The sequence below is a fragment of the Mus pahari genome, chromosome 5 (genome assembly GCF_900095145.1).
Source record: "Mus pahari chromosome 5, PAHARI_EIJ_v1.1, whole genome shotgun sequence".
NCBI classification, from domain to species: domain Eukaryota; kingdom Metazoa; phylum Chordata; class Mammalia; order Rodentia; family Muridae; genus Mus; species Mus pahari.
The window spans coordinates 126182501-126206702 of NC_034594.1; the positions used below are offsets into that span (position 1 = coordinate 126182501).

The window sequence follows — 24202 nt, forward strand, 5'->3', positions numbered from 1 at the left end:
GTGTGCATGTCTGAGTTTCAGGCAGTTGTGTGTCACTGGACACAGATGCAGGGGTCCCAGGCGGGACCCTCTGAAAGAGCAGCAAGTACTCTCAACTGATGAGCCATCTCTCCAGTGTGTCCCCCCCTGCCCCCGACAATGATCACAAAGGCTTTTAAAACATGACTGCTTTCTTAACATTCAAGCTATTTATTTCTAACTCTTTCTTCAGCAGGAAAGGAAAACAAAACAAAACAACCCCCCCCAAAACAAAAAACATAAACACCCCGAGACCACAGGCTCCGGAATGCACAGGCAGCTCCTTCACCCGGGCAGATGTGTTTGGCAGGGTGCCAGGAAAATGCTCGCTTTCTTTGAGCTCTGAGGCCACCCTTAAGGCCCCTCCGCTCACAGCCATCTCAGGGGAGAGGAAACTTTAGTCGGAACACAGTTTGGACTCAAGGGATGTCCTGAGGCAGCAACTGAGGGCCAACAGCTCTTCACTACTCCACCTGCCCCAACGTGGCTCAGGCCCAAAGGGCTCTGACATGCTGCCCCAGTTCATGTGCGTGCGTGTAACTACCATCCCCTCCCTGGGCGCGGTTCCTTTCGGTACACAATGGTTATGTATGGCCATAGACTGCCATGGTCGCTGTTACGAGGATTTTCCTCAATGTGTTTAATTAGACCAGGCGTCTCCCAAGACCCACTTTCAGTCCCGTGATCTCATTATTGCACACTACCTTGCATCTAAGCACCTGGGAGTCCCAGACAGCTGCCAAGGGGACTCTCTGGGGCCCTCTGCCTCTGTCACAGGAAAAACAAACAGAGGGGACCCAAAGCAGAGGATGGACGGCACTGAACAGTTTTTTGTTTTTTGTTTTTTTTGGTTTTGTTTCTTGCTGTTGTTTGTTTGTTTGTTTAAGCTCAGCCTTTGAGGACAAGGAGAAAGAAGTTCTCAACATTTGTTCACAATCCACTTTCCATAATTGTTCTTGGTAGGTTCATTCTTAAACACCAGGTGCCAGAGCACTGTCCCTCAAGTCCTCAGGGACACAGACCTATCACAGCGCTCTCCAGTGACGGATGGTTTGCAGACACATCGGCCAGAATCACAGGGTCCAGAGATGCCAGCTGGGTCACAGTCACACTTGGAATCTCTGAGCGAACAAAAAGAGGAAGAAAGTTAGGAGCCGGTTTCCAGTGCTTCACAGTTGGACACGCAAAAGTCAGCTGCCCGAGCAAGCAACATCCCATGGCCACAGCTTTCTTCTGGGGACTTCTCTCCGCAATCACATCCACGCTGAACGACACATTTATTTAAGCCAGTGGGGCAGTGGCCAGTGAACCCTGGGCTACCTACCCGAAAAGAGAAGAGTGTGCCGAAGTGCAGGCCACGGTCATTACTAAATGGTTTAATCTGGTCAACTAAACACTTTAGTCTTTTTAAAAATAAATACATAATTTATTTCTAAACAGTCTAACTCAATAATGTCTTTTAGGATGGTGGAGTCCCCTGTGTACCCGATATTGCAGTGTGTTCAGGCGCTTCCATTTGTTAAGGCTCTAGTGAGATATAATTCATATACCACGGAATTCACCCGTGTACAGTGAACAGTTCACTGGTTTGTAATCAGTTCTTGGAAGTCATATGACCATTATCACAAAGAACAGATCTCAGACATTTTCAATGCTCCTAAAAGAGCTAAGCCACACCTCCTTTACCTCCCACCCCCAGCCAGATGTGGACATTGATGTACTTTCTGTCTCATTAGATTTGACTACTCTGGATATTTCTTATCATTGAAATCATATCACATGTGGCCATTTGTGACTGACTTATTTCACATACTATAAGTTTTCAAGGTCCGCCCATGTCTTATCACGGAGTATATATCCCCCTGATGGCCGAATATAATCCCACCATATGGATTTACCATAATTTGCTTATCTATTCATTAGCTGGTAGTCATTTGGTTTGTTCCCAGTTCTTAGCGATGATGAGTAATATTTGCATGAACTTCAGCACACAAGGTTTTGTGCATTTTATCCATTTTCATCTATCATGCATATGTGTCTAGGAGTGGAATTTCTGATTTCACTGGCTTTTGTTTGCCTTGGTGGTGAGACTCTTCCTGGGGGCACCAGAGCTGTCATCTGATCCTGACACCGCCTCCCTGTCTCAGGGCTCCCTCTGGTTTCCATCACTTTTTGGCACACGCTCACGTATCTACCTCATCAGTCTAAAATCAAAGCTGCTAGCTCTTCCCTGGTAATGAAACTCTGCTCAAAGGCCTTATAGTGGAGAAGGAGTGGACAATGGTCCCCTGTGGCTATCCTATGACCCCGTTAAATCCTGCCCAAACCTGAAGCTTGCTGGACTCCTTCGCCTTCACATTCCCCATCCAGTCAATGCTAGATCTACCAGGCTCACATCCAGAATCACTTTTCAATCTCTGTCTTTCCAGTCCTTTATTTATTTATTTATTTATTTATTTATTTATTTATTTTTTGTCTTTCCATTCCTCCAGAGTATATCCAGATCAACCGGCAAATACATTCTCAGCGCTAAGAACCAGGGACTCGACGAGAAATAGGAACCATCCCTGATTCTTGGGGTTTCAAGGTGGGGGCAGATATAGGAATAGCAACAGCAATGATGTATAATGGCAGTCACGCTGAAACACCTCCATAGTGCCTCTTCCCCTTCCTCCACTTCAGGCGCTGAACCCAGCCATTAACAAGACAAAGTTCTGGTGAGAGTTAATGTTGATAGCAAATGTGAGAGCCAAAATAAAAGTAGACTCATATGTACACAGTGGGGAAAATAAGGGTGGACCCTGGAAGAGATGATGGGATTTGTGGAGCCCCCTCAAGTGCTTCATAGCTTTGTAGGGAAAGGAATGAACGCTAACACATACTACTCCTTCGAAGCCAAGGGTTGTGGCTAGAGTGTGGGAACCAGGAAAGCAATGAGAAATGGATCTAAGAGGCCGGGGAAGGATAGAAGAGAGTAATCTCTGCCAAGGCCCAGAGGAAAGAAAATCCAGACCATGGCTAGGGTAGTGCCAGGAAGGCCAGGAAGACGTGCCTGTCTGGGTAAGGGACTGTAATCAGGGGTGTCAGGGAAGTGACGTTATCAAGCCTAGCCTATTTTCATTTAATTTTTGTCTGGAGTCTAAAGAACCCTGTAGCTATGAGTATTATAGATAATTAGCATATTTTTCCTTTCCATGAATCCACAGCTTAGCATCACCTAGGTTTGAAGGCTGCAATCCAGTGGTCTGTATTCAGAATCAGAACTAACGTTTTCCACTGCTGCGAACAGCCGGCCAGGGACACGCATTTCTCATTATTCATGCTGAACCCAGAATCAGACTTCAGGATCCAAACAGAACCAAGTGAACTTGTGGATAGAGATGCCCCATCTTTTTCTACTACCCGTGTCCCCAAACCAGGATCCTCACAGTGAAGGCCAAACCAGAGGGAAGGAGAAATAGGACATTTTAAACTGAGATGTTGAAACTCATACCTTATAACCCTAGCTCTGTGGAGGCTGAGACAGGAGAACATTTGAGGCTAGACTGAGCTTCATAACAAGGCCTTGCCTCAAAACAAAAACAATAAAACATACAACAATATTAAAACAAAAAAGCAAAACAAACAAACAAACAAAAATCAGGGAGAAAGGATGAGAACAGAGGAGAGGGAGAGGGAGAGGGAGAGGGAGAGGGAGAGGGAGAGAGATGCTTATACTGCAGTCATTCACCAAACCATACGTGTTGTTCCTAGCACACAGTTTTTCTACTGCAAAAGCGAAGCGATGCACAAAACATTAACAGTGCCAAACCAGGAAAGGTCTTGGGGACAGTCCTTGAGACAAGTGGCCCAGACAGCTGCCTAGACTCATCAACAATATTTCAATACCAGCAAACAGCCAATAAGCCGCTGGCCAGAATTCTATCTGGACTTTGCTCCTGGCTAGCATGCCAAGTTATTACTAAGTCAAGCTTGTTTTGCCTGTCATGCAGTGTGAAAATCGTTGGAAGGACAAGTCTTGCAAAAGAGTTGATTCAGGACGAAGCCACAGGTGGAAATTAGTTTGGAGATATTCCTGGGCTGAGGGATAGGGACAGGTGGCCGGAAGTCAGTCAGTGGTCTGAACGTGTGCAACTGTTTCCCTCAAGACCCTCCCGTCAGAGGTGTTATCTATTCCTCCGAGACTGATGCTGCTTAGAAGCAACTTAGGCAAGTAACTAGGAGCAGCGCAGTCTAGAACAGCAATCATTAAGGGCAAGTTAAACTTAGAAAATTAATAAAAGCTGGCTACGTTTTGCAAAGTAGTAACTAAGCAGGTTAAGTCTAGAAAAGCAACAACCAGGGGCTTGCTAAGTCAAGAAAAGTAACTTATTAAAATGAGTGTAAGGATAATCCCAGTTGTATATATGTAGTGTTTGTATAATGATAAAATTAGACAACCCCACATGAAGAAGTCACAAAAGTATTTGTGGCTGTGGGGTGTCATTATTCCCATGGTAATAGCAATGGTGGAGTAAGTATGCTATGACAACTAATCTTGGTTGTCAATTTACACCCGGGAAGAGGGAATTACCTCCATGAGAATAGCCTGTGGGCAAGCCTATGGGGCGTTTTCCCGAGACCTAATTGGTGTTAGAGAGCCTGGCCCACAGTAGGCCACACCATTCCTAGGCAGGCGGGTCTGGGCTGTATAAGAAAGGTAGCTGGGGCTGGAGAGATGGCTCAGAGGTTACGAGCACTGACTGCTCTTCCAGAGACCCTGAGTTCAATTCCCAGCAACCACATGGTGGCTCACAACCATCTGTAATGGGATCCGATGGACTCTTCTGGTGGGTCTGAAGACAGCTACAGTGTGCTTACATACATAAAATAAAATAAATAAATCTTGAAAGAAAAGAAAGTTAGCTGAACATGACCTGGAAGGTCACCCAAGAAGCAGTGGTCCTCCGAGGTCCCTGCTTCATGTTCCTGTCCTGAGTTCCTGCCCTGACTTCCCTCAACGATGGACTGTCACTTGGAAGCGGGAGATGTAACAAGCCCTTTCTTCCCCGAGTTGTTAAACTAAGGCAGATGCTTACAGTCGCCTCTGGTCTCGGGAGCATCCAGCATCCGTGAGCATATGGAAGCCTGGCTGACATCGGTCACATCTTTGTCCTGTCACACCTGGCTTACACCTGCATTGTCCAGAGTTGTCACAGCCAACACTGAGGGAACCTGTAGCCCACAAAGTGGGAAGAAGGAGAGAAGAAAAATAAGTATTTATAAGGCATTAAAAAAAATGACCGTCTCCTTGTGGGAGCTCCAGACACACTAAATGATGTGCAAAGCCACTGCTTTTAACAAGGAGGCCATGCTGTTTAAATCTCTACTCAGTACGGGATATTTTGACAAGTGAAGATGCCTGCTTCACAGAAAGAAGGGGATGACTCACAGAAACATTTTTATTTACACATTTGCTCTGACTTGACATCAGGGAACACACAGTGCCTTTCTTTTTCTTTCTTTTTCTTATTTTTTTTAATCCCATTAATAGGGTGTGGTAATGCATGCCTATAACCCCCTGGAGGCTGCATTGGAATGACCTGACCAGAGTAAGTTCAGTTAGCCTGGTCTACACAGTGAGTCCAAGACTTGTTCAAGTCTTTGAAAACTCACATTAGAGAAAAACCAATGACAGCATATTAGCACATTAGAATAAATTACTTTCTCCCTTGTATCTAGCAACCAAAGGCCATCTTTTAGGGGCCAGCACTTGACTTGTGTGTGTTTACATGAATGTGAATTTAGGCAAGTGTGTGGCGGCCACAGGACCATCACCAGTTTTCCCTGCCAAGGCCCGGTCTTGAATTGGCCTGGAACTCAACAAGTAGGCAAGGCCTGTTCGGACCCACCTGCCCCTGCCCCGCCAGCACCACGACACAAGTGTGGAGCACCACTCCCAGCTCTCTTTCACACGGCTTCGAAGGATCGAACGGAGGCCCTGCCAGCACTGACCGAGTCATTTCCCCAGCCCTGATGGCGTGATATATGTTTTTAAGTATGCATGAAAACCCCTTAACGAAGAATGTGTTCACTAACCAGGGGAAGCAGAAAACCTCATTTATGGAACATCTCCTGGTGGCTCAGTCACTGCCTTCCAGTGTCTTGTTCATTTTTTTTTTTTTCCAACAGTGTACATTCACTATGTTACACTGATGGGTTTAATAATGATGTTTTCGAGATAGGATCTTGTATATATAAGGCTTGCTTACAATTCGGTACGTAACCAGCCGTGACCTTGGATACCCGATCCTCTTGTACCTCCCATGTGCTAGGATTACAGGTGTGCTCCACCACACCTGGTTTACGCAGTGCTAGGGCTCCATGTATTGCTAGGCCATCGTTCTACCAACTAAGCTATAGCCTCCCCTCATGATGACATTTGGTCCAGGACTATCATGCCTTGGAGCATCTTAACTCCCCGCCACACCCACCTGCCTCCCCTAGTTCTTCCCTTTCAGTACTCTGCTCCCCCTCCTCCCAGGTAGTTCTCCTTGTCCTCTCATGTTATCCCCGAGTCTATATGCATATATAACCTAGGTTCCACATATGAGAGAAAATATAATATTCATCTTTCTGTGTCCTCATTATGATTAATATGAGCTCCAGTTCCACCCATCTTCCTGTAAATTGCCTAAGCTCACTCTTATCTGTGCTAAATAAAACTCTACTGTGTACATATACCACATTTTTCTGTGGATAGACACCCAGGCTTATCTCAAAGATTAGCTTCTGTGCATAGTATACTACTGACTCAGTTTCCCATGGGCATGCTCTTTACTGTAAATGGGTCCTCTTAGGTTTCATGTAGACAGCAGGAAAGAAAGGCTCAGGATGGGGCTAGCAAACATTTTACCACTTCCAGTACGGGCCTGCTTACCACCCCTGTCTGTGCTTCCATCTTCCTTCACCTAAACCATAATGCCCCTCCCCTCTCTGCCTCTGCACACTCCAGCCTCCACCCAGAGGAGGACAGAGAACATCTGTAGAAGACTATTCAGGGATCGAATATCAGATATCCTGTAGATCAGATATTTACATTATGATCCACAACAGTAGCAAAATGGCAGGTCTGAAGCGATAACAAAATTATTTCATGGTTGGGGTCACCACAACATGAGGAACTAACTGTATTAAAGGGTTGCAGGGTTAGGAAGGTTGAAAACCACTGGGTTAGAAGAAGCTGGAAGACAAGAAAACAACCCCAGCTTTGGGTTCAACTGATCTCAACTCAAATACCAGGCTCTTCTAGCTGCGTGCCTCAGGAAAACTGGTTACACGTGATTTCTTTTAAGTGAGAATGAAAACATTGCCTCTCGAGGCTGTTGTAAGTCTAAGAGGTAATATGTTAGAGGTGCCTAAGTCAGTGTCTCACACATAGTGGGCGCTTAAGCACTACACTAATAGACTATTATAGTGCTAACAGTATAGTAGTAATTTACCCCTAAGGCATCCTTCAGGCCTTCAAGGTTGGCATGGGACTGTTTGATGTCTCTAAATGTAAACGTGACTAATTTAATTCACATTCTAAAACAACAGCACTGGGGTTTAAAAGCCCCTCACTAGGATGAAAACACCGGCTCCAAAGTCTACATTGTAAACCCGACTCTGGGCTTTAAAGAATAGAGAATGGCTTCCCTGGTTCAGGTTTGTGTCTCAGGGAGTGTTCTCAGGGCTCAGGGAGATAATCTCTATGCACATCTGAGGATGCAGTGGGTGTCAAAAGTGATTAATAGTTAAAATTTAAGCCAAGGAATTTTCCAAGAGAATCTTGTCCCTCCCTAGCTCCCTGCTTCCACATCTTCCTCTATGTGTGGGCGTGTGAGAGTGTGCGAGTGTGCGTGTGTATGAGTGTGTGTGTGTGTGAGTGAGTGTGTGTGCACGTGTGCGTGTGTATGTGTGTGTACGTGTGCGTGTGTGTGTGTGTGCACGTGTGCGTATGCATGTGTGTGTGTGTGTGTGTGTGTGTGTGTATGTACATGCTGGGGATATAGTTCATAGTGCATGACATGCTCAGCATGTGCTAGGCTCTGGATTCCAGCCTCAACAATGTATGAACACACATACATGCATATAAACTTACAGTTAAAGATGTTTTCAATAATAACTGAACTATGCTAATCTGAGTAATATTGCTATAGATATGTAAAAGAAAAAAAGTAATTAAGGAAAAGAACAAGCCCAGTGATATTGATGGCCACACACCTCAAGAACTTGGGTGTCACAGAGGAAAAAGCACGAACATACGCTGTGCATTTTGAAGTATCTGTGGAAGGCTAGCAGGACTTACACATGTGACTAGCACTCAGCAGTGTCACTGGGGCCACAAAGTCATCCCCTAAAATGAACTCACTTCCGGCTGGGGAGATCTCAGGGGACAAAGCCCTCGCACGTGGGAACCACGGTTTTGAGTCTCCAGCTCCTCACTGAACCTCAGTGCCCAGGAGGCTGAGCCATCTCCCAAGCCTTCCTCATACTGTATTACTTTGAGACGAGGTCTCATTACACTGCACAGGCTGCCCTTGAACTCACTCTGTTCATACGGGATCCCGGGAGCAGGCTGGCTAGCTATGCTAGCTAAATCTGGAGGCTCCTGCTCAGTCAGAGACCCTGCCTCAGTAAATAAAGAGGAAAGCAATCAAGAAAGACACCCAGTGAGCTTTGGCTTCCATACCAACCATGTACATACCTACCTATGCCTACATACATGCAGACATGCATAGCCCCACATACACATACCACATCTGCACACACATATATACTACACATGTGCAAAATAGTAAGCTCACTTCTAAACTTAGGAGAAATAGGTAGGAAGGCCAAACTACTGTGCGCATCAGTCAACTGTTGGCTTTATTTACTGCATGTGACATAGTGACTTGGCTTTTTTTTTTTTTTTTTTTTCATTTGAAACTGCTATTCCAAATTCTTTCAAGTAATCACTTGAAAAGATCTTGCAGTTAACTGGGGGACTGAAATCACTCAGGAAGTTAACTTTAAAGCAGACCCATCATTCCACCTACTTGAGAGACCGAGGCAGGAGGATTGTAATCCCAGGGCCTGTTGGGTTACAGAGCAAGTTTACTGACAGTTTGGGCAGCTTAATGTCTCAAAGCATAACGCTATAAAAGGATTCTGTGATAAAGTTCAGTGACAGGGCACTTGCCCGGCATGCACAAAGCTCTAGGTTCACTCTCTTACACTCCTTCCTCAAGACAGGCTACTGGTTAGTGATTGGCAAAGCCCAGGTATAGTTAGGAATAATAAGTAGTAGAAACAGTTTATCCCATTTATGTGTCCCTCGGCCTAAGCAGTTGGACCTTAAATCTTTCAGTTTCTTCATCTCTTCCCAGGGACTGTGGGTGTGTGACAGGCATGGCCTGTCAAGTCTATGGAAATGTTTTGGAAAGCATAAGGCATTAGTCAGCGCTTGAGGAAATCCAGGTTTTCTGAGGGCACCCATCTGCCTTGGAGATAAACACAGCATTTTGATTTTTTTTTTCATTCATACGGAAGGGACAGGAAGGGCCTGCTCTGGGGACAGAAGACCTGGGTTATATTTGAAGGTCTTGCAGTAGCTTGCTGGGAGGTTTCAGGCTCCTTGTTATCTTTCTAGATCAACTTCTCCACTGTTAAAAGATACTTTCAGATATTCAATGCTATACTGGAGTTTTTAGTAATAAGTAAAATGTTAACAAACCGTTTTAGATCATATATATGAGTCTTCAGTCATGCCTGGATATTATTCTCTCTCTCTCTCTCTCTCCCTCTCTCTCTCTCTCTCTCTCTCTCTCTCTCTCTCTCTCTCTCTCTCTCACATTGTTTAATGTAGCCCAGGCTAGCCTTGAACTTGCTATGTAGCTAAAACTGGTCTTGAACTCCTGATTCTTGTTCCTCTATCTCTCAAGGATTACAAGCTTGTACCATCACATCTGGTTACAATATAACTTTTTAAAAGGTCAGTTTTTAAAAGGTCAGGTCAACCTCCATCTTTATAAGAATATCTATCAAATGACTTATATTTTTCTTTTTCTTTTTTTTTAAAGATTTATGTATTTATCATATGTAAGTACACTGTAGCTGTCTTCAGACACTCCAGAAGAGGGCGTCAGATCTTGTTAAGGATGGTTGTGAGCCACCATGTGGTTGCTGGGATTTGAACTCCGGACCTTCGAAAGAGCAGTCAGGTGCTCTTACCCACTGAGCCACCTCACCAGCCCCGACTTATATTTTTCTAACTTGTCTATCATGTGTTTAATTATTCTTGCACTCTAGAGTGGCACAAATATCCAGATAAACTTTTAACTGAGAACGCCGGAGCCGTGTAGAGGTGACACCATATGTCTCGAGTGACTCAGAGGGAGCCACACTGACAAGATCTGAACCCAGGCTGTCTGGCTCCCAAACTCACCACTATGTGCTATGCTACCGGCAGACCTAGGCTGAAGTCCTTGCTCTGCCCTCCAGCTCTGCAACCTCGCGCAGGCATCTTCCTGTCTCCTACCCTCATTTCTGAGATGGGAACCGTGTCCAGAAGGTTCTCTGATTACTGCAGAAACAGCACCATTCTAGCTATCGATCACTGTGTGTCTCTACACCTCCCACTGGTCTCCCGTGAAGCCCCAGAAGTCTCCAGAGAAAAAGAGGCATGCCTTCTCATACTGGTCGAGTGGGAACCACACAGAGAGACAAATAAGAAACCTTCCCTTGCTCTTTCTGTTCAGCAGCTCATTCCTTGTCTCCTCTGGAATTAGAACTCTGTATTCTGCCCAAGGTTTGCAGGGGAGTCCATTGAGTCTCTGTTACAGGCTCACAGAACATTTTGTGGGGGACAACTCAGCTCCTGTGATGAGCAGTGAAGCTGTGTGTTTTATGGGGATCTTGGCTCCCCCAAGAATCTCACATACCCATTAAAATTTAATCATTTTTTTTCTTGCTCTTTCTTTATGAAGTCCTTTGGTTCATGGTGAGAACTGAGAACTCTAAGCGGTTCTGGATGTCGGGTTAACTAAACACATAACTAAACAGACTGGTTTCAGACCACATCATAACAGCAAATCCAGGTGAAGCTGGGATTGACCCCAGATCTTTATCACCTCTGGTCATTCCAGTTTTCTAGAAAGTTCTTGACATTACTCCACTAACAACTCTTCTTGGATACCCCAAAACCTGTTTGGTTTCAGGTTCTTCCAGCTGCAGCTGTGACGTGGTTCCATAAAGCTACGTTAAAGCAGAACCATGCTACAGCTTTACCCTTTAAGTGTGCATCAAGTTATATGCCCCTAAATACTTTCCAACAAGGAGAAGCACCAAATGCCAGGAAATATAACAGACTAATGAAGTACCAATAAAAACCTCAGTATATCAATAGACCTCTGCCTCTCCTGATGTGTTTATTTACAAACATGTGTACACTAACTACCCACGATAAACACAACCCAACATGCCCAACAGACACACTGGAGAAGATGCTGAAAACCAGTAAGAGAGAAAGAGAGAGAGAGAGAGAGAAAGATAGATAGATAGGTAGATAGATAGATAGATAGATAGATAGATAGATAGATAGACAGATAGAATAAATCCCATAATAGCTAGCTTTTCTGTGAGCCCACCTCCCAGGTAAGAGCTTCCTATTTGGTGTTTGCTCTTGTGAACAGCACCTTCAGCAGCTCTAGTCTTTTTTTTTTATTTTTTATTTTTGGTTTTTCGAGACAGGGTTTCTCTGTGTAGCTCTGGCTGTCCTGGAACTCACTTTGTAGACCAGGCTGGCCTCAAACTCAGAAATCCACCTGCCTCTGCCTCCCGAGCGCTGGGATTAAAGGCGTGCACCACCACCGCCCGGCTTTAGTCTTTCTCTGTGGCTTTCCTGTCTGTACTTTGAATGGCTAGAACAAGTACAGAAACACGTCCTCTCAATCCGACTTTTTCTTCCTTTTTTTTTTTTTTTTTTTGGTTTCTGAGACAGGGTCTCATGTAACCTAGGCAACTCTCTATGTGTCTGAGGATGACCATGAACTCCTGATCCTCCTGCTTCTATCTCCTGAGTGCTAGGATTATAGGGCAGATGTCCCCACACCCAGCCAATTACTCTTTTCAACAGCCTGGTCAAAGCAAAGGTGGATGTAAAGAACCGTCACTGGGAGAGACCACCTTCCTTTGTCCCTGGATCATAGAGAAGTTGGCCTACCTACCTAGAAAAGTCAACAACCTGCTCTCGGGTGTGGTAACATTAATCTGTAATTGCGGCTACTCCTTGAGCGGGACGATCAGGAATGCGAGGCCAGCCAAGATAACTTAGGGCTTATCTCCACATTATAAACATTTAAAGGGGGTACAGCTCAGTGGTAGAATACTGGCCTATCATGTACAAGGCTCTATGTTAAACTCTCAGTACCGAAAACAAAACACACAACTCTCTGCACTAGAATTCAAACCGGCTGACTCTGGTAACCCCGGCTCCTTCCGTTACCCCCAGGATCACTGTTAAAACAACCAATGTCTGCTGGGGGGACCCAGTTGTGCAACCTCTCTCTCTCAGCTTGTTTGTTCCTCCTTTCCCCCTCTGTCTGTTCTTCCTTCTCCCCTCCCTCAGTCTCCTTCACCTTCTTCCCACCTACCTTTCGAGTGACAGTTGCAGGGTAGGCAGCGATCTCTGTCTCGCTGTCGGTAAAACCCCTCCCTGCACCGCTCACAGTGAACCCCGGCTGTATTGTCATTGCAGTTGAGGCAACGGAACCCGCTGCCTGTCTGTCGATGGAGCTCCTGATCGAAGACGCATTGCCTGGACTTCCCGTTGCAATCACAGACTAGGGAAGAGGAAACAGATGCTGTCAGAAACGAAGAAAGATCAGAATCTTCCCCCAGGTGGTTATTATTATCATCTGTTATGCATGAACTACTACACATTGACTTAAACTACTTAATAAAAAGAGAGTGATGTGGGCTATTGGGGGAATAAGGAAGACTCTTGTCCCACCTAAAGGAAGCAGCTATCAGATAGTGCTGGGGTGATCATTGCTTGGGAAACATGGGTTTGGGGTCACCAAACTGTCCAATTGCATAAGAGAAGCTAATAAGCTTAGGTGATGTTTTTATATGAACATTCCTGGTTCGAATAGCTGCAGAGAATTCCCTGTAAGCACTGTGTAAACCAACAGAACAAGTTGGATTCTTGTGCAACTCTCTAGCAGCTCATGGTGTCCACCGTTGAAGATACACAACAGTTGTCTCTCAACAGCGTCGATGCTGAGTGGCTGCTACGACCATCTGGACCGGTCCTCTCATCCCCACTTGTGTCTTGTATGTCCCTCCCAAAGCCTTGTCAAAGAAAACCATCATCCAGCGCTGGCCAACTCTGTGTGTGCTTCTAGATGAAAGTCACACATGGGGGTATAGGGGACTTTCGGGATAGCATTTGTAATGTAATTAAAGAAAATAATAATAATAAAAAAATATTAGAAATAAAAAAAAAAGAAAGTCACACATGGAAACAGTTGACATAGTATAGTATCTGAAACACAGTAGACACTCAAAATGTTTTAATCATGGTTTGTTAGAAAGAAAAGGTGATGCACCTTCAAATCCAAAGAACTGAAACATTTCTTTGAACGAATTGCCTTTCTCTCCTGTGTCTGTGGTTCGACTCAAGCCCTGGGCTCTGCAGATGCTAGATAAGCACCCTACCAGTGGGCGATGTCCTCAGTGCTTGGGGCAGATCACTTTGACTCTTGCATCCTGTTTCCTCATCTATAAATGTGGAACAGGTCAGCCTCCTGGCACCCTTAAGAGGATCCATCGAGCAAGGACCAGCCAGGGCCCTTGCATGAGCTCATTTTCCTTCTTCAGGAGAAACAGGTTAAAAACAGCCCTTAAAGGTGAGGAAACTCCACCCAATAAAGAGCTGGGCTCTGAACCCAAACCTTTCTGTGCTGTCTTCATTGGCCCTGAAGCCTTGATGTACGAGGCAAAGCCTTGGTGTATGTGTGAAGCTGGTTTGGGAATATTCAGAACTATGATTTACCCAGAGCGCTCACCATAAAGCCCGCAACGGTGCCCTATGTGCTAAGCAGCTGTCCTGTGCAGGCTCCATATCCACCTCTGAAGCCACAGAGGTACTGCCATCAGTCTCATTGGCCTCCTCAATATGTCACACCAGCCCAGAGCCACTCGTCTCTTTTTGAGTTTTATTACATGTGTGTTCAAGCTCTTATGTATGCATGCTACCACGTGCATTTAGAGCACAGAGGACAACATCTGGGAGTCAGTTCCTATTACGTGTATGTTCATGCTCTTATGTATGCATACTACTACATGCATTTAGAGCACAGAGGACAACATCTGGGGGTCAGTTCCTCTCCTTCTACCATATGGGACCCGGGAATTGAACTCAGGTCCTTGTGCTTGGCACCAAGTACCTTTACCTACTGGTATCTTGATCAAGGGCTTCTGGGGCTTACATCCACGAGCTCGGCTAATCCTCCCATCAATGTTTTAACCTCTCTGTTTAGGGGATGGAAAGGTGAATGCTCAGAGCAGGTGGCCACTGGCCACTTCTCTGATTGGGTCTGGGGTAGCAGGGGAAGGTTTAGGAGTCTCGGGAGTAGTGGAGGGGAGCATTTGCCAGCAGGGGAAGGTTTAGGAGTGCCTAGCCTTTGAGCATATCACGGAATATCAAAAATTAACTCTCTGTATATGTGCGTGCATGCATGCGTGTGTGTGTGTGTGTGTGTGTGTGTGTGTGTGTATGTGTGTGTGTGTGTGTGTTTCATGTGTGAATCCAAAGAGCTCCTGGGCAGGTGTGCATGTGCAACCCACCAGGAGCCAAAGCAGTGTAGCCAACTACCTTATATCCCTCAAACTCAGAGATCCACTGCCTGTGCCTCCTGAGTGCAGGGATTAAAGGTGTGCACCACCATGACTATTCCAAACTCCACTTTTCAATCTCTTTATTTAAAAGACAAAAATTGCCTATGATACTTCGGGGCATGAATGGCTCAGCTCAGTTCTGAATTTGTTCCCAATTCAAACTGCTTGAGGTGTTTACTTTTTGTTTTTTGTTTTTTTGGTTTTTTTTGGTTTTTTGTTTTGTTTTGTTTTTTGTTTTTTGTTTTTTTGTTTTTTTGTTTTTGTTTTGTTTTTCCCACAGAACCACTGCCAAGTTGAGTCTTTGCCAACTACTACTGGTGAAACTGATTTTTTAAATCTCCAACAGATGTGCCACACAGCTGTCACATGCTGTGAAATTTCTACCAAGGGATGGGTACACGGTCTCATGTGTTATTCACACTAGGCAGCTGTCCCTGTAAGGCTGGGCCACCCTACGAGCCAGCATCCTTCCTGCCCCATGCTTCCAGGAGCTGTCTCTAAGCAACTACACACTCCACTCTGCTTCACTAATTCAGAGCATATTGTCGTTTTGTTTTTGAGACAGGGTCTCTCATGTAGCCCAGGCTGACCTGAAACTCAATATGAGCTAAAAATGTACTGTGTACTGCTGAGCCTTCTGCTCTTGTCTCCCAAGCATTGGGAAAATAGACATTTGCCACCACATCCCATGGACAGACTTCACTGGAGGAGCTTCACGCACTCACATCCAGACAACGAGAAGAAAAGTCATCCTATCTCATCTTTTGCTTGCAGCTCTTTTTGCTGCCATTGGTGTATGCTGAACCATGGCTTCCTTCACATTTTCTTAGACTGATGTCCCTAAAAACCAGTGACTACTCACTCTCTCAACCAGGAGAGGGGGGAAAAATATCACATTTTAAATTCTAGAATATTCATAACACAGCTTGTGTGAGTCTTTTTCATTGGAGGCCATTTCTTATTGAATAACACCATGAGCTCACTGGTGGACACAGGGCACCCACCAGGATGACAATGCCAGAGGACCAATGGGAAAGTGGCACTCACCCTCCGAGGACAGCGATGAGCAGCCAGCCAGGGTGAAGGGCAACTGTAGTCAGGGTTTCCATGTATGTATTTCAAAGAAAATAGGAATCTGGATGTGTGTAAGAGATCTATTGCATTTTAAATATTTGCCCAAATATATTTTAAATATTCTTTTTTTTCTGAAACAAAACAGCATTAAGGGTAGAGGGCTGTACTTTGCATCTTACTTCGAACAGACGGGAAATAGGAAAATTAAAGCCCTGGGGTATCACGTAGGGCTAGAAGCTGGTTCATAGTAGCTGTTTAGTAGTTGGGAATGAACTATTAAGTGAATGTTCTTTTGAATTTTAGAAATCCTATCGCTGCATGCGGAGGCTCACACCTGTAATTGCTACACTTGGGGAGCTGAGGGAGGGTCAATGGGAGTTCTTGGCCAACCTGGACTACATAGTTCTAGGGCAGCCTGAGCTACAGAATGAGGTTCTGTTGGAAGGAAGGAAGGAAGGAAGGAAGGAAGGAAGGAAGGAAGGAAGGAAGGCAAGCTAGCTGTAGGTGTAAAGTAGACATAAAATCTTAGTAAGCTAGGACTCTGGTTGGATTGGGCACAGACACCCCTCTCCCTAATGATGTACGTGGCAGCCTAACTCCTTTACCTGCACACACTGTGTAACCACAACCTTCTCCAGTGTACCCAGATGCCCTGCCCTGCCCTGCCCCTGCATCAGACTATACGCACACCCTTCTCTGGACAGTACGAGGCTTCTCTTTCCTGACACGGGCATCAAGCTAACTCAGCTTCTCTTCAAATAGGATGTCTATTCGTAATGCACCTAGGTGTGAGGACAGTAAGCAACAGTAAGCAGGACGTGCGTGCCTTCACTCACACGGCTTGAGCCTCCCCCCACCCCCACCCCCATGTCTTCTGATTACTTTGTTTTACATAAGTTTCTTTGCTACTTTTGCGGACCTGTGTGAGCTTTGATTTCAGCTCCTTGACTAAGCACCTAGCCCCAACACGAGCCCTGGAGACAGATGCCTGTGCCTCTACCATTTAAAGAGCGTCTAGCCTCACATATCTGCACCTGTATTAAGGATACAAGTTGGCGGTCATTCATCCCTGTTCTTCTCCATGGGAGTCCAACTTAGCCCAATCTTAGAGAAACATACCTAAATGGAAGCCCATAATACATTCTGAAATAAGAGGAAATTCTAAAAATGTCTTTTTTATTATTACACGTTCCCTTATGTCTAGGTGTGTTTAATTTTATGCCTGGAATTTTTTCCACTTTTATTTTCAAATTTGTTGCTGTTCTCCCTAACTTTGACCCAGCTTCACACATTGTCCATATTCCTTCCAGCTTTTGTTGGGAGTCCCCGACACACACACACACACACACACACACACACACACACACACGTAATGGCAGTGCTAGTGAGACAAGTCTCGGATGCCCTTGAGTGAGCAGCAGAAGGCCATTTACCCACAGTCCTCTCAGTCCCGTTCAGTCCACTCTGGACAAATACACATGGAGCATCTAATGTGCGCCAGCCTATTCCAGGCTCTGGGATGCAGCAGCAAACAAAACTACACGTGTCTCAGCCCTCAAAGGGTTTCCATGGCAGATCACCAAGATAAACGAGCAACACAGAGAGAACATATTAGGATAGTGATATTTATTAAGGGGGAATATAAAAACCAGCAGGCATAAATAGATGTAATATTGTATATATTCACTAAACACATCGAATTACCCATGTTTTCCAATTTCCCTATGAGCAGGCCTGGGTCCAGAAGTCAGCATTAAGACATTATTACAGGGGCTGGAGAGACGGTTCAGTCAGCAAAGTGCTTGTTATGCAAGCATGAAGACTTGAGTTTTATCCCCAGAACCCACATTAAAAATATGAGTGTGGAATCCCAGCACTGTGGGGGCAGAGATGGGTTTCTGGGGCTTGCGGGTCAGGTAGCCTGGTGTAATCAGTGAGTTTTTGGTTAATGAGAGATTGTCTCAAAAAACCAAGAAATTGTCTCAAAAAAAAAAAAAACCAACAAAAAAACAAAAACAAAAAAAACAAACCAGCTCCCGAGGAACAATATTATCTTCTGATCTCTACATGCATGAAAGCACACACATACATGTGCATACAAACACATAAACACAACTTAAACATATACAAATACATATACCAGATAGGTGGGTAGATAGATGATAGATTGATAGATGATAGATAGATAGATAATAGATGGATGGATAGATATATGATAGATGATACATAGATAGATAGATGGATGATAGATTGATAGATAGGTAGAGAGATAGATAGAGATAGAGACAGAGATAGAGATAGAGATAGAGATAGAGATAGAGATAGAGATAGAGATAGAGATATGAAACATTGCACAAGAAAACACAAAATCAGAGTTGGCAAAATGGCTCAGCAGGTAAAGACACTTTGCCACCAGGCATGACAACTCAAGTGCTGCCCTGGAATTCACACTGTGGGGGGAGAGAAGTGACTCACATAAATTGTTCTCTGACTTGTATGTATGGGCTGTGGCGTGTGCAGATCCCTCCGTCACACACACAGTGAGAGAGATAGAAAGACAGAGAGACAGAGAGACAGAGAAACAGAGAGACAGAGGAACCAACGAGGGGCAAAACACCACAAAATAAAAAGCACACATGAACCCTGGACATAGGACTCAAACCCGGGCTGTCACCACGCTACATCCCGGTCATTATTTCTTTGCCTATCATTCACGCCACACCCTTTCCAGGCTGCAAACATCTCTTCAGATTTCATCTGCTTCTCTGTCCCCTCACTCGAGCTCTTGACAGCCAGCCAGGTTCTCCCCACAGATAAAGGAATGCAATTTATCAAGTTCACCTCCAGCCCTAAACAAACACTTCTGAACCGGAATCGGTTTACAAAGATTTCCACATATTTCTGTACGTCTAGTAAAGCGTGGGTGGCACCTGAGTGTGTGTGCTGTGCACCGTTTCTCGGCCGCTTAAGTGTGTATTATGGTGATAACTGTAATAACTTGGTCGCTGACCCTCAAAGTGCTCCTTAGGAGAGGCCCGCCAGGCAGCCAGACAGTGCACGTTAGTCTGCCCACCACCACCCACGTTCTTCAGGAGAGCAGATCAAAGGAGCTGGAAGCCCTCTTTAACAATGGAGCCTGGAGCCTAGAATCCCTCCAGGCTCTTCCCAGAACTCCCACCCCTCACTAAACGCAGTCTCTGGCAAGTCAGGACAGGAAGCTAAGGGGCAAAGGCTGGTTCCAAGCCTTAGACTTAGGAGAATGAAAGGAAACAGAAACTGTTCCCTAGGGCTGTACTTGGGAACAGTTTCATCCAGTTTCACCACTGGGTGGGCACAGGTTCATCCAGTGCTCTCGTTAAACTTTCCAGGAGAAAATATCGCCTTCTGGAGCAAACAGCTACCAGAAATCGTACCAACACAGCATATCTCCGATCATCCAGCATCGGAGGTACAAAGAGCCTCTCCATTGTGTGAAACTTAAAAGCAAGCTCTGAGCCAGGTGTGGGCTCAGGCCTGTATTTCCAACAATCAGGACGCTGAAGCAGGAGGACTGCTCTGAGTTAGAGGTGAGCCTGGGCTACATAATCAAATCTGTCTGAGACACACAACAGATGACAAAACCCACTGTACCCCAGCTTTTTACCAGGGTACAGTGTGTGAAGTTACTGTGCTTGTTAGTGGCTTAAACGGAATAACAGAATGAAAATATGCACACTCCTGTAACAAAAACAAAAAACAAAAACAAACAAACAAGCCAGGCATGGTGGCGCACACCTTTAATCCCAGAACTCAGGAGGCAGAGGCAGGCGGATTTCTAAGTTTGAGGCCAGCCTGGTCTACAGAGTGAGTTCCAGGACAGCCAGGGCTACACAGAGAAACCCTGTCTCGAAAAAACCAACCAACCAACCAACCAACCAACCAAACTAACTAACTGACAAAAAAAAAACCCCCGCTGTGTATTTGGCCCATGTCAGCCCCTCCTGTAACTTTCTTTCTCTTGTTCCCTCCCTGGGTCTCAACACCTAGATCCTTGCATGAATTCTAGAACTCTGAGCTCTTCACTGCCTCTGGCCTTCAGCTTTGCCATTTCCATAGAACTGGCTGGGTGCCCGAAGAAACATAAATCAGATTATGCACTGCTCACGACCTGCAGTGGCTTCTCTCTCCCTGCTGGAAGCATTCCTTACCACATGATCACAGAGCTCACCACTTCCATATATAGAACATCTGTGGGCATTATCCAGTTGGTGTCTAGAGTTTCTCTCTTGTCTCTTCCGGTGGTACCCACTCCACTGTTTGCCACTATCGTTGCTAAGATAGTCGGGATGGATGGGCAGAGAGAAGTAAGAGAGAAGAACAAGTAGCAGGAAGGAGAGGGAGGGGTGTGATACAGGCAGGCTGACTGTAAGAAACACCATTCAGGGGCTGGTGAGATGGCTCAGCGGGTAAGAGCACTGACTGCTCTTCCAAAGGTAATGAGTTCAAATCCCAGCAACCAGATGGTGGCTCACAACCACCCATAATGAGATCTGATGCCCTCTTCCCGTGTGTCTAAAGACAGCTACAGTGTGCTTATGTATAATAATAAATAAATCTTAAAAAAAAAAAAAAAGAAAGAAAGAAAGAAAGAAACACCATTCAGGGGCTAGCAGGGATGGTTCAGTGGGTAGAGGCGACTGCTGCCAAAAGCACAGGTTAGGACCAACACGGGATCCATTGTTACGGGAGAGAAGATTAAGCCAAGATGAGAAAGGATCTTCAAACGTTGGGAATCCACTTTTACCAAAACCAAAGTCAGGGGTGAACAAAGGACACCAGGTACTCCCATGGTGCACAGACATACATGCAGAGGAAGCATCCATGCACGTGAAGTAAAATAAAATACAAGTGTTAAGTATGTGTATGCATGCCATGTGCATGCAGGTGACCTCAATTCATAGAATCCACATGGTGGAAAGAGAAAAACATTTCCTACAAGTCATCCTCCGACCTCTACATGCTCCACCGTGGCGTGTACACAGACACACACATACACATAAAACACACGCACTTAAAAAAAAAAAATAAGCAACAGGGCCCCCAATGGAGGAGCTAGAGAAAGTACCCAAGGAGCTGAAGGGGTCTGCAACCCTATAGGAGAAACAGCAATATGAACTAACCAGTACCCCCAGAGCTGTGTCTCTAGCTGCATATGTAGCAGAGGATGGCCTAGTCAGCCATCAATGAATGGGAGGAGAGGCCCTTGGTCCTGCAAAGATTGTATGCCCCAGTATAGGGGATGCCAGGGCCAGGAATGGGAGTGGGTGGGTTGGGAAGCAGGGCGTGGTAGGGGGAGGGTATAGGGGACTTTCGGGATAGCATTTGAAATGTAAATGAAGAAAATATCTAATAAAATAAATTTAAAAAATAAAAAAAAAGCAAATAATTTAAAAACAGAAAAGTCAAATTAAAAAACCTGAACCTACATTGAACTACAGAGAAATCCACAAGTCCAGGAATGCACTTTGACATTTTCCAAAATGTAGGGCTGGGGATGTCGCTCAGTGAGAGGGTGTCTACACATGAAGACCTCTAGGCTTCACCCCAGGAACCGCACAGAAATTCCCCCCACAGAATACACATTAGTTGTTTTTGTTTCTGTTTGACATTCACCGTGAAAATGGCTAATATTTCAACCCAAAAACCATCCACGGCGAGATGAGAAAAGACTCTAGTTAGGAAGATATTTTCAATTAAAGGAAGGTCTGAACTTTCAGGCAGGTTGCCTCTAACACCAGAGAAACTATCTCTGTCCCGGGCTTACCATCTCTCCCTGGCCTGTGAGACCGCAGCCACAGATGGGCAACAGGCCAAGGGCTGTGTGAAGGAGGGGCAGGCAGGGGTGTGCGGCAGGCTGATGGATGGCATGAGCTCAGCAGGCCCTGATGGGGCAGCCTGCCCTGTAAGCAGGACTACCTCAGGAGCTAGGCATCCGAGCGAGTGACAGGTTTGAACCTGACAGCCTCCTGTGCAGGCCAATGTTACTGAGAGCCTGGCTGTTCCTGCCACCGCCGGTTCAGCTGCTGGGTACAGCTCTGCATAATAACTTACAGTGATGTCCCATGATTCAACCCAAGTAGAAACATTTAAGGTTGACACTGAGTAGTCTTCCCAGTTTAGGGACCCATGTCTGTCTTCTGCCTCCTTTCCTCCTCCTGGGTTCCCTTTCTGAAACATCCAATCCTCCCCTGGCTTTCCTCAAACCCTCCTCTCTTAGGCAGCACGTGATCATGCTATCAGGTTTCCTCCTGGCCCTTGATCTCCGCAACCAAGTCTTGTTGAAGCTTACCTGTCTCCAGCTCCAGATGTTGATTTCCCAAGACTCGTCCCTGAGCCTTGTTGACTGCCCCCTCCATAACGCTCTCCTGATCCCAGTCAAGACAAGGTTTTCCTAACCACCGTAGGCGTCACCTTCCCAGCACAGTTCCCCAATCCAAACCTCATCTCCAACTTCAGCCATCCACTCCACTTTTGAGCTGGTTATATCTTCAGACAAAACCCATTTAAACCTAAACTCAGAAACTAACTGTGGTGGCAGACACCTATAATCCCGGTGCTAGGCAGGCTGGATCAGGTAGAACAAGAGTTTGAGGAGCCAACCTGAGCTACACAGTGACACCCTATCTCAAAACAGCAGACAGGCAAACAAATTTCATTAATAAAACCCCTCTGCTTCAAGTCGGGTGGCTTGAAGCCAACCTCAGAACCCCAGAGACAACCTTCTCAGCTGCCGCTAATCTGTCCCACGCCGATGTTTAACCCACCAAACAGCTCAGGTGCACCCGAGTCTGTCTCCACTCCACTGTGGACATTCTCAATCCTACCCTGAGCAAATCAGGACTAACCAATTTTCTGACTCCATGAAGTCTTTCTTGCTTCCTTCCACTAACTTGACAGAAAATCTTGCCAAAATATAAATTTTCTCAACTCCTCTCTGTTTAAAGCTCTCTAATGCCAACATTTTTCTCAAAGATTATAAATTTGAATTCCTTCACATTGCCTACAAGGACAAACGTGATCTGGTGTTTTTTTTTTTGTTGTTGTTGTTTTTTTTTTTCAGCCTAGTTTCACAAAAAACTCCCAACTGAGGAGTGACTATCTATCTACCTAGCAACCTTTCTGTCTTCCTATCATCTATCTATGTATGCGTGTCTATCATCTATCTATCTATCTATCTATCTATCTATCTATCTATCTATCTATCTATCATCTATATTCAATGTGTGTATATGTATGTATCTATCTTTCTATCATCTATCTTCTATGTATGTATGTATGTATGTATGTATGTATGTATGTATGTATCTATCTATCTATCTATCTATCTATCTATCTATCTATCTACCTACCTACTTACCTACCTACCTACCTACCTACCTATCTACTGCAGTGAGGAACGAGCCTACTGGTCTACCACAGAGTCCTTACATTCATCTTTTATTTTGACAGCTTCATTCACATCACCCAGGTTAGTTTTGTATTTGCTCTAATAGCCAAAACAGGCCTTGAAACTGAAGTCCTTCTGTCTCACTTTTCCAAGGAGCTGAGTTTGAAGACCTTCTAGCAGACTGGCAGATACTGTTTAGTTGATGCCCTTCTTTCCTATGCTTCTTTGTGATGGAAAGCCATCGTGGGGAAGAGTACTGAGTTAAGGTAAGAAATCCTCATATAGCTCTTTGCTTTGTTCAAAGAAATTACACTAAACATTAGATGTTAATTTGTCCTCTTAGATACCACCCCCCTACTTCAGAGTTAAAGGACTGGTCTCCTGTAGCAAGCCCTCCCCCCTTTGTTTACAACCCTTTTATAATACTGTCAAGCCAGGGATGTCTCAATAGTTCCGACTATGTTAGCATAAAACAACTGAAAGAAAAGGGAGTGAGGGAGGAAGAGAGAGAATGGAATTCAACTAAATGTATGTATGCATGCATGCATGCATGCATGGATGGATAGATCTACTGCCATCCTCATTTCTAAGAACTCACCTATCTTGAGGTCCTGCAGGAAGAGACTTATCTGGACTGAACGTGGTAAGTAGGGATTAGGTTAAGAATATTTAGTCCCTTTTAAAACACCTGCCTCAGGCTTCCCAAAGTGCAAGAGCAATGATCAGAGGTGTCCTTTTATCAGGGCTCTGTTATAATGTGCTCTTTAAAAAAAAAAAAAA

General features: G+C 45.1%; 1 protein-coding gene across 1 annotated transcript in view; it reads right to left on the reverse strand.

Moving 5' to 3' along the window:
• The window catches only part of Lamc2 (laminin subunit gamma 2), a 63405-nt gene that overhangs the window by 31198 nt on the left and 8005 nt on the right, over window positions 1–24202 (reverse strand). The window contains exons 2-4 of the mRNA XM_029539350.1: window positions 12675–12863; window positions 5097–5232; window positions 1041–1139 (exon numbers count right to left, since the gene is read on the reverse strand). Coding sequence (XP_029395210.1) covers window positions 1041–1139; window positions 5097–5232; window positions 12675–12863 — 424 coding nt within the window. The remainder of the gene's footprint in view (window positions 1–1040; window positions 1140–5096; window positions 5233–12674; window positions 12864–24202) is intronic.